The following is a 15,078-nucleotide window of genomic DNA, read 5'->3' on the forward strand; positions in this document are numbered from 1 at the left end:
GGGGGAGCAGCCCGCGCCCGGGGGTGGCTGCCAACAGGGCCAAGCAGTGATGCTGAGCTGAGCACATGGGAGCTCCTTCGGCCCTGGATAACCCTGGCCTCCTCCCCCAGCACCCGGAGCTTCCCTCCTTGACTTGGGATGTAAGGTCCAACTCCTGCCACGGGCCTGGTGGCAGCTGAATTCGCCCCTTCCCTGTCACCAAGGCCCCCAGGCCAGCAGCCTCCCCCGCTGTGGCTCTGCAGGCCTTCCCCAGGGAGTTGGTGGGCAGTGCACACCTCAGCCAACAGGAGGGTCCATGGCAAGCCCTGCCCCTTGGGCCCCTCTGCCTTCCGCACCAGCTCTGTCTTTGATGGCGCAAAACTTTGCACCATGAGTCCAGGTTCCTGTCCCTCATCTGGGCGGCCTGGTCAGTGTCTCCAGGAGGGCCACAGAACCCACTCTGCCTGCCAGAGTGGAAGGGCCCAGGGACAGATGGCACCTTGGTGAGAATGGAGGTACCTCCTGGGAGGAGCTGTGTCGGGGCCTCCAGAAGACGGGACTCCCGTCTGCGTGTCCTCTGTGGGCCGGGCCTAGGACGCAGACGGGAAGGATGCCTGAGCGTCTCAGCTGGCTTGTAGAGCACGGGTGACTCAGGGAAGGCCCCAGGCCCTCTGACCGACTGTCCCCGAGGACCCTGGCACCCCTCCACCTTGTGTGCTGGGGGGACTGTGGAGAGGGCGCCCACCTGCCATCCCTGCAGGACCCCAGGCAGTTCTGTGCCCTGCAGATCTTCCTCACCTGAGGCCCGGTTTGTGCCGACCCTGTCCTCTTGGCCAAGTGCAGCCTCCTGCCCCCAGAACCATCTGGCAGCTCTGCTTCAAGGGCAGAGCCACAGTGGCTCCACACCCTGACTCACTTCCCCCCAACCCCCTCTGTACTTGGGTGGCTGTTGTTTTTGTCTTGTAAAAACACAATGGGATGGAATGTTCTAGCAGGTAGCGGAATGTGCTATTCACAGCCTTCCTTTCCCAGAAAGGGTGCCTCGGCCCTGGCCATCCCTCGGACCAGGCTGCTTCTGCAAGAGAGGTCTCCGAGGGCAGTTCTGCAGCTGCCAAGCCTGCAGTCACCAAGGCCCCCAGGGGAGCTGAGTTATAAGCACTGAGGGATTTTTATTTGCTTGTTTAGGCAAATGCGCATAAACAAGAGCCCACCATTCCTCTGGCCCGTCTCTGACACCAGCCCGCGTAGCCCCACTGCTGCGCCACATTGCAGACAAGGGCTGGCCTCGGGGTGGAGGTGTGGTGGGTGGCAGAAGGACAGGCCCCCAGCAGGAGAGGCAGAACAGGATTGGAACCTGCCCAGCAGCCATGTCCTGGTTCTTTGTCACCAAAGCTCCACTTTGCACTGACTGTGCATAAATAATTCAAAAGTACAGTCCTCCTTTCGGGTGACCTCATCTCCCCAAGAAGCCGCGTCCTGGGGTCCCCTCCCTGTGGCTGCAGGGGCCCAGTACAGGGCTGCCCTTCCAGGGTGAGGACAAGGATGGGCAAATTCTGGAGAGAGCTCTAAGGCGCCCCCCATTCGGCCTCAGCAGCCACCAGGGTACACCTGGTCGTGACAGCAGGAACCAGCCCGTGCCCACTGGAGACGGCTGACCTCCTGAGTCACCTGGAGGTGGCCCATCCTGGGCTGACGGAGGGCTCTGTGCACGGTTTCTGTCTTAGTGCTCAGCCACGTCCCTGGGGCCAGGACCTGTGGACAGGAGCTCTAATCATCATCCAGTGCCATTAGAGGCTGTTTTCCACTGACGCATGCACAACAGGTTTCCTGAGGGGCCCCACAGTTGGTGACCGCAGGGCTGTGCTCGAAAGCTTTGTGTGAGCGATAAGCACGGCACCCGCCTGGTGGCTGGCCATGGGCAACAGGCCTCATGTGCCAAGTGCTGCACCGTGGACTTTGCAGTAGTTTGATTTACTGGTCACAGTGACTCTTTGTGCTGGTCAGCAGCCTGATCATCCATCCAGTTTTATGTCTGTCAATCCCTCAGTTGACCAAATATTTACCAGATGATTTCTCTGTGCCAGGCTCTGGGCTGGGCCTGGAATTGGAGGTGTTGGGGTCACCTGCTAAAGGCTGAGTGAAGTGAGGACTCAGGCCCTCTCCACGTCTCAGCCTCTGGGCATCACGGCCTCCCTGGCCAAAGTCAGCACTGCCCACAAACTTGGAGGTGCTGCTCACTTGGGTGACTCCAGTTTGCAGGTCCCTGGGTGGACTGGTGACATGTGTCCAGCAGAGTGGGCAGCAGGCAGTCTTTGCACGTGGGCCCCAGTGGACAGAGAGACCAGGAGGGCAGCTCCTAAAGGGGCCTTGGTTCTACCTTCCCCAGGTCAAGGAGATCCTGACGGCACTTGGCTTGCTGTCCTGTGCCAACATCCGGACAGGGAGCCTATCAGGAGGCCAGCGGAAGCGCCTGGCCATCGCACTGGAGCTGGTCAACAACCCTCCAGTCATGTTCTTCGATGAGCCCACCAGGTAAGCCAGAGCCAGCCTGCTCTTAGAGGGGCCCTGCCCGTCCCTCCTGCCTGGGCGCAGCGGGGACTCTGAGCGCTTGACAGAGCGGCTGCTTCACTGTCCACTGCTCAGACACACACGTGCTCGGCCCTGTGCCGTGCATTGATGCTGGGAGCTGATCTGAGGGAAACGTGACACGGAGTTCCCCGTGCACAGCCACCCTGGCCAGGCCCCCCGTGTGTCCTGGAAGCCACTGCATCAGCTCTTCAGTGGCTCAGAGGAGCCCACAGGAAGGAAGCCCACCGTGAGTGGCTCGCCAACTCCATGCCAGTGAGCCCTGACGCCAGTCCTGGGGATGCCCCCTTAGGTTTGAGGCTGTGGGGAGAGGCTGGCTCTGGAGCCACGGGCAATGAGTTGGGCTGCCTCTTCCTAGTCACAGCATATTCAAGTGTCCCCAGAAGAATGAGCCTCAGGGTTCAGGTGGGCTGCTCTTGAACCAGATTTCATGTCGCCTCCTTCCTGCCTGCTCGCTCCCCTCTCCAAAGGCCAGCAGGTCCTGACAGCAGCCTGGGCTGTCTGCAGGGAGGGGCACATCTACCCTGTCCGCTCAGCCCAGCCCCATGCCCGCCCTCAGCGGGTGGTACCTCAGGCAGCTCCCTAAAGGTGTTTGAGAAACAGCGAAGCAGAGACGCCTTCAGCCCTCCTCCAGCAGGCTGCCTGTCCTGGGAGGGCGAGCTTCGAGGGGCTTCCGGGCACACACTCCTTGCCCTGGCCCTGTCCTGAGGAGTGGAGGGACAGGAGCAGGAGTGGACAGGGCTGGGGCACTGAGAAGGGGAAGGAGAAGAGAGGTCACCCCAGAACCTTCTGGAGAAGAGCCCATGGCGAGCCCATGGAAGACCCCCTGTGTTCAGTGAAGCACCTGCCAGAGTGTAGCCTGGCCCAGGTGCCCAAAGCCACCCCTCTGTGGCTGACACCCGTCCCCAGTGCTGCCCCCAGTGGGCCCAGGGGCAGGGGATTGCAACTGCTACCCAGAATGCTTCTCGGAACTACACTTCTGCAGTCCCCCTCCCAAGACAGGTGGGGACCCCCTGTGCCCCACCCAGTTCCTCAGCAAGACTTGCTGGTCCCCTAGTAGCACGCAAGACACTCAGCCCCTGCTGTGGCCCACTCAGCAGCTCTGAGGCGGAGCAGAGCCTGACCTTGAGGACCTGCAGTGGCAGCTCTGGCCCCTGCCTCCATGGCAGCGGCTTCCCAGCCCCTCCAGGACCTGGGGCAGCGGGCTTGTCCCTGCTGCCCAGAGTCTCATGGTACCCTTGACTTGCAGCGGCCTGGACAGTGCCTCCTGCTTCCAAGTGGTGTCCCTGATGAAGGGGCTGGCCCAGGGAGGCCGGTCCATCGTCTGCACCATCCACCAGCCCAGTGCCAAGCTCTTTGAGCTCTTCGACCAGGTATGAGTTCCCAGCACCCTCCTGGACCTCTCCCAGCTACTGCCTGGGCCCCTCCTAGCCCCCACCCTGGACCCCTGCCCCAGACCCCCACCCCGGCCTCCCAGCCAGGTTGAGGCTGGCCGGTCACTCCCCTCCCATGAGTCCTGGGTGTCTGATGCCTGGCTGTCGGGAAGCCTCTGCCACTGTGGTCATCGAGGCCAATGGGTGCCTTCTCTTTCCTCACTGTCCTCAGCTTTACGTCCTAAGTCAAGGACAATGTGTGTACCGGGGGAAGGTCTCCAACCTGGTGCCGTACTTGAGGGGCTTGGGCCTGAACTGCCCCACCTACCACAACCCGGCAGATTTTGGTGAGTGGCGCCCAGACCAGCTGGGAGGAGGGGCTTCACATTGCTCGACTGTCCCCCAAGTGGCTCGGGGGCCATCTGGGTGGAATTTGTAGAGAACAAGGAAGTTTCCTTGTCTCCTGGTGGACATATCTGATGGCAAGCTCTGTGTCCTCACCTCATGATGTCACTGGTCCCTGGAGTTAGGGCCCACCCTACATCCAGGATAAACTCCTCTCCGATCCATGACTGATCCCCTGTGAAGACCCTTCCCCAGGTCACACTGAGGCTCCAGGTAGACATCCCCCCGTCTTCCTGCCTCAGCCTCTCTCTCAGTCAGATTTCTTTAGAACTCTGGCCTTCCGCCCCGGAATCCCATGACTGCCGTGCCATGATTTCCAAGTCAGGCTTAGCAGGCACTGCTCCTGGGAATCTTCTCACTCCCGAGAGGCAGGCTGCGATGACGCAGGAGGGGAGAGACAGGGAGACAGGGACGCTGGAAGGAAGCGGGAGGTGAGGGACAGCGCTGATCAGAGGGAAGGCTTGAGCATTTTTAGAAGCCGTGGTGGAACTCGTTTATAGTCCAGAGTTTATAAACCAGAGTTCCACCGGGGAGAAGGGACAGGTGGGCAGGGGAAGGGAGGTGGGACCCAAAGCCTGCATGGAGGTGAGCTTGCAGAGGAAGGGCGGCAGGAGGAGAAGAAATGGGCACCCGGGAGGGTGCAGAGGCCCTGGGAGACAAGGTGCTCCCTCAGCATGCTCTGCTGGGAGGGGAGCCCAGGGCTGTGGCCCCGGGTGGGTGGGGGACAGCCGGAGCTTGGAGACCTCGCCTGGCCACCCAGCGTGGCCTGGAGCAGGGATTTATGTGGGAGTGCTTGGCACCCAGCTTCCAGCCTAGGAAGAGAGCACACCGCTGGGGACAGGGAGCTTTGGGCATCAGGCGGGATGGTGTCCAGTGGGAACCAGGGCAGGGCACAGGGAGGAAGCTGGGGAGCAGAAGGTTGGAGAGTGCAGAGGCCTCTGTCCAGGAGTGGGGTGGGCAGAGGAGGCCGAGGCAGAAGGGAGCTCGACCAAGCGAGTCTGGACGCTGGGGGAGGGAGGCCGGGGTGGCACTGCACCAGGACCTGAGGGTACGGGCGGCTGTCCCATGGCCTCGGGCACCCAGCACACCATGCGGTGGTGGGCGTTCCTCCTCCGTGGTCTCCTGGGACTCCGTGGGCTTGGTACACAGCCCAGGTGAGCTCTTGGCAGAGGAGCCTGCTGCCTGCAGGGTGTGGCCCGGAAGGCATTCAGTGAGCTGGGGGAGTAAGGCCCTAGCCGGGCTTTCCAGGCCCCCTGACCCTGCTGTCCACCTGCCGATGTCCTACAGCCATGCTGGGGCTTTGAGGGCCAGGTGCTGGCTGGTGAATGATGTGGCCTCCACCACTGCCGTCACCAGGGGCGTCTCGGGGACTGCTGGGACGCTGCCTAGGCCCTCCACAGGCCCCAGGGAGCCTGTGTCCCCGTCCTGCGGTGGCGCACCTGTCGCGGGCCTGGTCTAACCCACCCCCTGTGTCCCGGCAGTCATGGAGGTGGCGTCGGGCGAGTACGGCGATCAGAACGGCCGCCTGGTGAGAGCCGTGCGCGAGGGCCTGTGCGACTCCGACTACAAGAGAGACCTCGTCGGGGACGCCGAGGTGAACCCCTTCCTCTGGCACCGGCCCCCCGAAGAGGTAAAGCAGGCACATGGGTTGACGGGATGGGGACAGGTGACGCAGGCCCCAGAGCCCAAGGTTCCCCCCCACCCCCGCACGTGGGTACCCCTGCTTCGCATGGAGGCGTGGCCGTCTGGGGGCTCACCCGTGCCCTTCCCGCCGTGTCCCCAGGATTCTGCCTCCATGGAGGGCTGCCACAGCTTCTCCGCCAGCTGCCTCACCCAGTTCTGCATCCTCTTCAGAAGGACCTTCCTCAGCATCATGAGGGACTCGGTAAGAGCGTCCTCTGGGCCTCCCGCGGGCCCTTCTCTGGACTCACCCGACCCAGCTTCCAGGTGGCTTTTCTGCCACTTGCATTAGTCCTCTGTCACTGCTGTCTGTCACTGTGGTGACAGACGATCCCAAGACGTCTGTCCACACGAGCCAGTGCATGTCTGGCTGGTGCTGGGGGGGGGTGGCAGCTCAGCCCCATCTGTCTTGTCCTGGGGCTGGGGACAGAGGAACAGCTCCCATCTGGACTGTCCTCCTGGAGCCTCACAGAGGGGGCAGTGCAAGAGGGAAGCAAGGGGGCAGCAGTGGTCACTGGTGCTCATGGTCCAAACAGGCCAGGTGGCCGAGCCCCCATCAGGGTGGAAGGAGAGTGCACCCCCTCAGAAGAGCAGCCCAAGGTGTGAGCACTGGGCGGGTCAGCGGCCCCTGATAGGGAAGGAGTGGGTGAGTGGGTGCCCTGATAACACCAGCCGTGTAAGTGGACAGGCTGGCCACCTGGCTGGGAGAGGCAGGTGCGCAGCCCATGGTCTGCAGTGCAGGCCTGCCAATCCCCAGCCTGCTCTCCCCGCTGCCCTGGCCCCTTCCTGTTAGCTGGCCTTGGGAGAAGTGAATATGGTAGTCAGCACTCCCTGACGCCACAGAGCTGGCCGCGCAGGACACGCCTGTGGCTTGGGCAAGGGCGAGGGCTTGTTTCCCTGGGGCCTGAGGGATGGCATGCCAGACCCCCAGCCCAGAAGCCAGGCTCCTGCACAGGGTAAGGTCTGTGTCCGCCCAGGTCCTGACGCACCTGCGGATCACCTCCCACATCGGGATCGGCCTCCTCATTGGCCTGCTCTACCTGGGCATCGGGAATGAAGCCAAGAAGGTGTTGAGCAACTCTGGCTTCCTCTTCTTCTCCATGCTCTTCCTCATGTTTGCCGCCCTCATGCCCACCGTTCTGACCTGTGAGTGACGCCCACGCCCCGCCCTCCGGTCCCTGGATTCCTACCCAGCAGTGGGGGCCGGGGCCAGCCTGGCCAGTAGATGGGTTCTCTGAACCAGGGTCCTGTTTCTTTAAAGTCCATTTATATGTGGACAGATGCAGGTTTTATTGTATTTGCTGTTAGACACCAAAATATGGTGTTGACGCCAAAGGACCGAATCTCTAAGGGAAGACGGTCAGACACAGTAGACGGAGGTGGAGGGACATTTCCCTAGGGTTTCTAATCCGGAGCCCTCACACAGCTACGTAAGCACCTGCAGTTCAGTGTGGGCATGGCCTGGGATGCGTGCTTTGGGATGGACAGGTGCTTTGGGATGGAATTCCAGGCAATTCTAGCCTGCTGTTGACCATCTTGCGCTGCATGGTGGACAGCTGCTGCCCCACAGGACCCACACACAGGCGTCCTGCCTGAGCTGTCCTGAGTCTCCAAGAGCAGTGTGCCCTCAGCCCACGGGATGGGCAGCCTGATTGGGCCCCAGGAGGTAGAGGGAGCGAGATCCAGGCAGGGTCTCCTCACCGCCCTGTTCACCACCGCTCTGGCTCGGGGAGGGCTGGCGATTCCCCAGGCTGCCAAGCCCTTCATCTTGTGCTGAGCCTGGAGAGGCCCGGTGCAGGCAGGTGCCGTGCTGGGCGCCCGTGGCTCAGCCCGAGGTGCTGTCGGGACTGCCTTGTGACCCTCTCTTCTGCGTTGTCCCCTAGTTCCCCTGGAGATGGGCGTCTTCCTTCGGGAACACCTGAACTACTGGTACAGCCTGAAGGCCTACTACCTGGCCAAGACCATGGCCGACGTCCCCTTCCAGGTGTGTCCACGGGCTGCCCTTTGGAGGCTGGGCCGAGGGTGGGAGGTCTGGAAGCAGGTGGGGCTGTCCAGGGCTGACGGGCTCTGTTGTCCCCAGGTCATGTTCCCCGTGGCCTACTGCAGCATCGTGTACTGGATGACCTCGCAGCCGTCGGACGCTGTGCGCTTTGTCCTCTTTGCTGCGCTGGGCACCATGACCTCCCTCGTGGCTCAGTCTCTAGGCCTGCTGATCGGAGCAGCCTCCACGTCCCTGCAGGTACCTGCAGGGCAGCGCTGCGGGTGGGCTTCCTCCACCCGCCTGCCTGGCCCCGATGCCCAGGGGGCTCCCACCCTCCCTGAGACCTTCCTCTGAGTTCTGCCCTGACCAGGTTGGTCCCAAGGGGAGGAAGGCATGGTTCTGGGTGGCCAGGAGAGGTGCACTGACAGCAGACAGTGGCTACAGCATGTGCACTTATGGAGCGCCTGCTGCATGCTGTCATGCCTCTCCACTGTTGCTAAACCTTAGCTCACTTAGTCCCAAACACACCATTTTACGGGTGGGGAGACTGAGGCCCAGAAAGGCAAAGGGACTTGTTGGGGTCACACAGCTGGCTCTAGCCAAGCCCCCAGTCCCTGCAACATGGTTGGGTCTGCGCTACTCAGCCATCCCTGGGACATGCACCTGCTCCCCACCCTGCCCCATCCCTGTTGTCTCAAGAAGCCTGGTTCCACCCCCCCCTGGACCTGCCAAACCACACCTCCAGCTCAGGGTCTCGGGCCAGTCCTATCCTTGGGAATGAGACCTGCAGGTTCACTATGTGCTGCGAGGCCCTGAGGTCCCGGACAGTTCCTGGATTGTCCACCGCCAGCAGCGGCTTAGCCTCTGGGGCCTTCGTCTCCTCGCCTGTGGGTGGGACGGCGGTGGTGTCCGCCTCGTGGCATTGTGACAAGGTTGAAAGATGACACTCCAGAGAAGGTGCTAGGCGCCCGCCCCAGCCAGGCCACAGGGACACCCGTACCCCCTCCTCTAAACGGCCCTGAGCGCTGAGGGCACACTCTGAGCCTGCCATGCTGGCCCAGCCCCCAGAGGCCTGGCTTCCCCTCCCGCCCTCTGGGGACACTGCACCTCCCCACGGCTCCTACTCACACCAGCTGGGCGCCTCCCGCACCTCAGGAGCACTTTCTGTCCAGTTCACCTGCTGCCCAGCAAGCTGCCCAGGCCTCCTGCTGCCTCTCGCCCACCAGGCAGCCTGCCTCAGGATCCCACGCAGCCCTGCTGCCGGCCCTGCGGGCCTCAGTGTCCTGCTCCAGGGCCAGCCTCAGTGTCCTGCTCCAGGGCCGGCCTCAGTGTCCTGCTCCAGGGCCGGCCTCAGTGTCCTGCTCCAGGGCCAGCCTCAGTGTCCTGCTCCAGGGCCGGCCTCAGTGTCCTGCTCCAGGGCCGGCCGCACCCAGGGCAGCTCCACCCACAGCCCTGCACACACCCACCAGGCCACCTGGGCCAGGATGCCCCCTGACACCCCTGTTCCCCTCACACCCACCACACACACACACTGCAGGTACACACACGTCACACACACACAGCATAGATAACACACGTCACACACACAAACACCACAGATACACCACACACACCATAGATAACACACATACAGTACACCCACCACAGATACACACAGTCATCACACACACACAGAGTAGATAACACACATGTCACACATGCACACCACACATGTCACACACACATACCACAGATACACGCCATAGATAACACACATACAGTACACCCACCACAGATACACACAGTCGTCACACACACACAGCGTAGATAACACACACGTCACACACACACACCACACATGTCACACACACATACCACAGATACACGCCATAGATAACACACATACAGTACACCCACCACAGATACACACAGTCGTCGCACACACAAAGCGTAGATAACACACATGTCACACACACCACAGATACACACCATAGATACACACATACAGTACACACACTAGATACACACCACACACACACACCACAGATACACACCATAGATACATACATACAGTACACACACAATATACACACACACCACAGATACACACATGTTGCACACACACACACACCTTAGATACACACCATACATACCACAGATACACACCATAGATACACACATACAGTAAACACACCAGATACACACACACCCCACAGATATACACAAGTCACACATACTCCATGCATACCACAGATACACATATCACACACACCACAGATAAAGACCACACACATGCCACACATACTGCAAATGCACACATACACACACACCACAGATACACACCACACACACCAGAAATACACATACACTGCACACACCACAGATACACTCACACTGTACACAATATATAGGCACATACACTACACATATCATGGGTACACATCACACACACCCTAGATACATATACTACACACACCACAGATACACATACACTATACACACCATGTATACACACCACACACACACCACCCCACAGATACATATACTACACACACCACGTATCCACATATACTACACACACCATAGATACATGCTCTACACATACCACAGATATACACATATATACACACAACACACACACATGCCACAGGTGCACATACCACTCATACCACATGCTGCACATACACACCCTACACATGACACACAGCACACGTACCACACTATAAATATACGTACCTCATACCACACAACCAAATACACCTTGCACCACACACAGCACAACACACATGCACGTATACACCATATACCACACACACCCACACACACCCACCTTGCACACACCACACTTGCACGCATACCTGCCCCCGGTGAATTGTGAGTGGACTGTAAGTCAAGCCCCTGTGCTGTGCTGCTGTCACCCAGGTGGTGACAGCCCTAGGTGCGCCATGCCTGGGAGAGGCTGGAGCCCTGCCCTCAGGACCTGGTGAGCAGGCGCTGTCCTCAGCTGCCCCCTGAGGGGGGTGTCTTCTAGTGGGACCTGCAGGGGACCTGGCATCAGTCTGGCTTAGGGACCAAGGTATCCCAAAGAGGGTCCCCGGACACAGAGGTACCACCCAGGGGTCAGCTCCAGGGATGGTGCAGGCCTGCCCCCCTCAGGCACGCTGGTCGCCTTCCCAGAAGACACTGGCCACCTTGCTGGAGGATGCTTCCCTCCCACTCCCCTCCTCAGCCGGGCTGGGCAAGCCACTCTGCAGGAGACCAGCCCCGGCCCTGAGGCCATGCTCTCTGCTGCCGGCCTGCTTCCGGTCAGCTCATGAAAACTCTAGCCCTTTGGGGCTCATCTTCTAGCCGAGGGTGACTGTCCTCAAGGCCACTGTGCAGGAACTCAGGAGGACTCCCCAGTTTCCCCCAGTAAGTCCTGTGTCCCTGCCCTGTCCCCAGGTGGCGACGTTCGTGGGTCCTGTGACGGCCATCCCGGTCCTCCTGTTCTCAGGGTTCTTCGTCAGCTTCGACACCATCCCGACGTACCTGCAGTGGATGTCCTACATCTCCTACGTCAGGTAGCGTGGGCAGTGGCAGGGAGGGTGTGAAGTGACAGGGTCACATCACTGCTAATGAGCTTGTGTTCACAGAGGCCACTTTGTGCCCACCAGCCAAGCGCATCCCAGAGCAGGGGCGTCTGTGCCTTTCATTCATTTCCTAGTTTGGTGAGGGTGTGCCCCACCCTCACCAACACCTGCACACATACGTGCATGCACACGCACACACACGCACCCACACGATGTACACACACAGAGCAGGGACATCAGACCCTGGAGAAGCCCCTGTGCGCCCTCATATTCGGGTGTGTCTGGGAGCCACCTTGGGCGGCTTCTGTATTTTACTTGGAAAGAGTCACAACAAGGTCCTGGTGGCTGGTAAATGTCAAGAGGAAATCCACGGGGAACAGGTCATCTTGCAAACATCCCAGCGTCACTGCACAAGAGCCTCAGGCCCAGGGACCGTGGTTTCTGAGTGGCTCTTGGCATGTGGCCCTTCTGTGGACAGTGCCCAACTTTAGAGCTTCACTCGCCCCCACTGCAGCCAGTCCAGGTGACACACACAGTCCGAGCTGGGCACAAGTGCTGCTCTTCTGAAAGGTCAGCGCAGACCCAGGTGCGCTGTTCAGGAAAGGAAGCCGACACAAAGCCCCGCAGAAGGCTTTCCCAAAACACGTGTGTGCAGCCCAGCAAACCAGAGGCCTGGTCTTTAGTCTGAAAACGAGTGTTTTTGTTCTGGCTGGGCGAGGCGAGCACAGAGGGTACACAGCGTTTTATCCCAGTGCTTGTATGTCCAGGCCAGGGTGTCCAGCCCCCGGTCACATCTCACCATTAAAAGGTGCGCAGTGTTGGAAGGAATCCAGTGTCCGTCAGCTCATTTGCCACTGAGTGGGTGCATCTGCTCATCCCGTTGCGTTTTGCTGGAGGAAACAAAATTGGGAAGAAGCCTAGTGGGGCTGTTTCTTGGGCTCAGCTCAGGGCCCTGTTGAGAAGCTCAGAAGCTTCCGGAAAGAAAGCTGTGGGGGTCTGGAGGCCTGCGGGGAGTCGGGCAGCAGACTGGCCTGGGAGCGGCTGAGCAGGCGGGCGGCCCCATGCCGGTGCTTTCCTCCCCAGGTATGGCTTCGAGGGCGTCATCCTGTCCATCTACGGGCTGGACCGAGAGGACCTGCACTGCGACATCGACGAGACCTGCCACTTCCAGAAGTCGGAGGCCATCTTGCGCGAGCTGGACGTGGAGAACGCCAAGCTGTACCTGGACTTCATCGTCCTTGGGGTTTTCTTCATCTCCCTGCGCCTCATCGCCTATTTTGTCCTGCGGTACAAGATCCAGGCAGAGAGGTAAAAGCCCCGGACGGCTGCAAGGAGCGAATGAGACATGTGGCCAAGGGCCCCCCGAGTCACCGCGCGGCCTGCGCCCGAGACGAGACTGGAGACCATGCGGGCTGGAGGGCTCTGAGTTTGCGCCTCCGCCCGGCTGGGTCGGTTCTTCTCTCCATCACCTTTTCTAGCTGTAACTAGGAAGATGTAGAAAGGTTCGTTTTTTTACACACAGGATTTAAAACCACCACAGCTGGTGACAAGGGGCTCCCGCGGTAAGGCTCTTCCTGAGGCCCAGTGACGCTAGTCCTCCCTGAGGTTGCCTGGGAGCTGGATGTCCTGGGGCAGGAAGTGCGAGGGCAGGACCCCACATTAGGACTGCGGTTTCTCAAGGTCATCTTCCTGAGGTTTGTCTCTTCTCCATCCATCAGAGTCACTTTTCCAGCCAAAAGTTGATAAATCGCATTCATTTTAAGAAACTGTATCTTTTTAGCACTTGCTGAGGACTTACCCAGGGTAAATGCCACGCTCTGTGTAGAGGGACAGGGGTTCAGCCTGATGCCAGAGTGGGTCCGTGAAAGGTCCAGGTGCCACTGCAGGAGGAGTGGCTCCACAGCACCCCACTCCCCAGGCAGCACTGCCCAGCTGACCACAGCTGTCGGACCAAGTGGCCACCTCTTGCAAGCCCTTTTCATTCCCATGTGCTTCTTATTTTAAGCAGACTACATTGTTTCTTCCTAACTTTCTGACCACCTTCATTTTTCCTAAAAAAGAAGATAACCCCTGTTGATTTCTAAAGAGGTCTCCTCCTGGCTCCTCTCCCACACCATCTACCTCCGCAGAACCTGGGAAGCTGAGCTTAGGGGAGTTGCAGCTGTGGCCTGGGGAGATGAGTCAGCTGGAGCAGCTGGTGAGGGGACAGCTGGACCAGAGGTGCCATGAGACCCTTCTTTTTCCAGAACACCTGTGCTAGAGCCCTCTCCTGTGAAGGCTGTGTTTTGCGTGGGCAGGTCGCTAACCTCTCTGAGCCAGTGTCCTCGCCTGTAAATAATTGCACTAGACCATGCGCAAGGTCTCTTCCCGCTCCAGAAGGTTCTGAGGTCCCTCGCTCGTGGCCCCAAAGCTTTCGTTCCCTGCTGGTAGAGAATGGAACGTGTCTGGATTTTACTTCCACGTGCATCTGGTTGGAAAATGCTGAGAGAGTCTTTTTATTTTTTTCACTCCTTGATCATTTTTAGTAAATCCAATCGAAATGCAAGTAAAGTGTAGTTTTAAGTTTGCTTGTTCTATACAGATATGGCCTTCTAGATTCAGTTTGGAACCAGGGTCAAACTTTGCCTTTATAAAAGTCTTCATTTGATTTCAAGTGTGAGACGTTGCTCACAGGGGAGGCCTGGGAATGGAGTTGGAAAAGCGAAAGCCCTGTGTAGAGCCTCAGAGACCCCCAGGCGGGGCCAGCCCAGAAGCCCCCACCCCCACCCCCACCCCCGGCGCTCATGGAGCCTTCCTGCAAGGGGCAGTGCCACAGGCCCACAGGACATGTGCTCCAAAGGCAGCTCCCTTCTGGCAGAGCCTGAGACTGCAGTGCCATACCTCGGCAAGTTCAGCAGGGACCCTGAGGTTCCTCTAGATTTAGAATCTGTTTCCCAAGAGCACCAAAGCTCTCTGAAGGGATTCTCTACCTAGAAGTTTCTGCTTCCCCATTTCCAATTTCCACTGTGACAGATTTTTTTCCCTTAATAAATAAGGATCTGATTGGGGTCCTTCCAAGGGACAGATCTCTGGGACAGATCTCGGGCTGTCCACAGCTGGAAGGGAAGGCACATGCCAACTGTGACAGGGTTATTTTAAAGGCACCCACCCCTCAGCACAGTGTTGCTGGCCCCTCCCCCGGAGTCCTGAGAGGGCAGCCAGGCAGGCCAGAGGCCTTCCACCCTCTCCCGGTGCCCTCTCCCAGGGTGGCTGTGTGTCTACAGACATACGTGCACGGGAACGTGCTGGTGTGCAGACCTGCTCCAGGTGCGTGTCTGGTACTGTGGTTCTCCCTGTCACCCTGCTGACCTTGTGTTCCCGGGTGCTTTGGTGAATACCTGCCCCAGTGAGCTAGGTAGGGCAGCAACCAAGCAGCCAGCTGCGTTTCTAAATCATGGCGGTCAAGCTGCGTGACAGCGCTCGTTCCTGTGCCGGGATGTGACCCAGACAGTGCCCGCGTCTGATGCCTTTGGTGACTTCTGGCTGT

General features: G+C 59.5%; 1 protein-coding gene across 1 annotated transcript in view; it reads left to right on the plus strand.

Moving 5' to 3' along the window:
- Window positions 1-14,260, plus strand: part of Abcg1 (ATP binding cassette subfamily G member 1) — a 57,038-nt gene extending 42,778 nt beyond the window's left edge. Inside the window, exons 6-15 of the mRNA XM_026379428.2 lie at window positions 2,366-2,511; window positions 3,815-3,938; window positions 4,171-4,285; window positions 5,825-5,973; window positions 6,127-6,228; window positions 7,001-7,169; window positions 7,907-8,007; window positions 8,104-8,262; window positions 11,425-11,543; window positions 12,636-14,260. Coding sequence (XP_026235213.1) covers window positions 2,366-2,511; window positions 3,815-3,938; window positions 4,171-4,285; window positions 5,825-5,973; window positions 6,127-6,228; window positions 7,001-7,169; window positions 7,907-8,007; window positions 8,104-8,262; window positions 11,425-11,543; window positions 12,636-12,864 — 1,413 coding nt within the window. The 3' untranslated portion in view covers window positions 12,865-14,260. The remainder of the gene's footprint in view (window positions 1-2,365; window positions 2,512-3,814; window positions 3,939-4,170; window positions 4,286-5,824; window positions 5,974-6,126; window positions 6,229-7,000; window positions 7,170-7,906; window positions 8,008-8,103; window positions 8,263-11,424; window positions 11,544-12,635) is intronic.
- The last annotated feature ends 818 nt before the right edge of the window (window positions 14,261-15,078 follow it).

The sequence above is a fragment of the Urocitellus parryii genome, chromosome 2 (assembly GCF_045843805.1).
Source record: "Urocitellus parryii isolate mUroPar1 chromosome 2, mUroPar1.hap1, whole genome shotgun sequence".
In the NCBI taxonomy this organism is placed as follows: domain Eukaryota; kingdom Metazoa; phylum Chordata; class Mammalia; order Rodentia; family Sciuridae; genus Urocitellus; species Urocitellus parryii.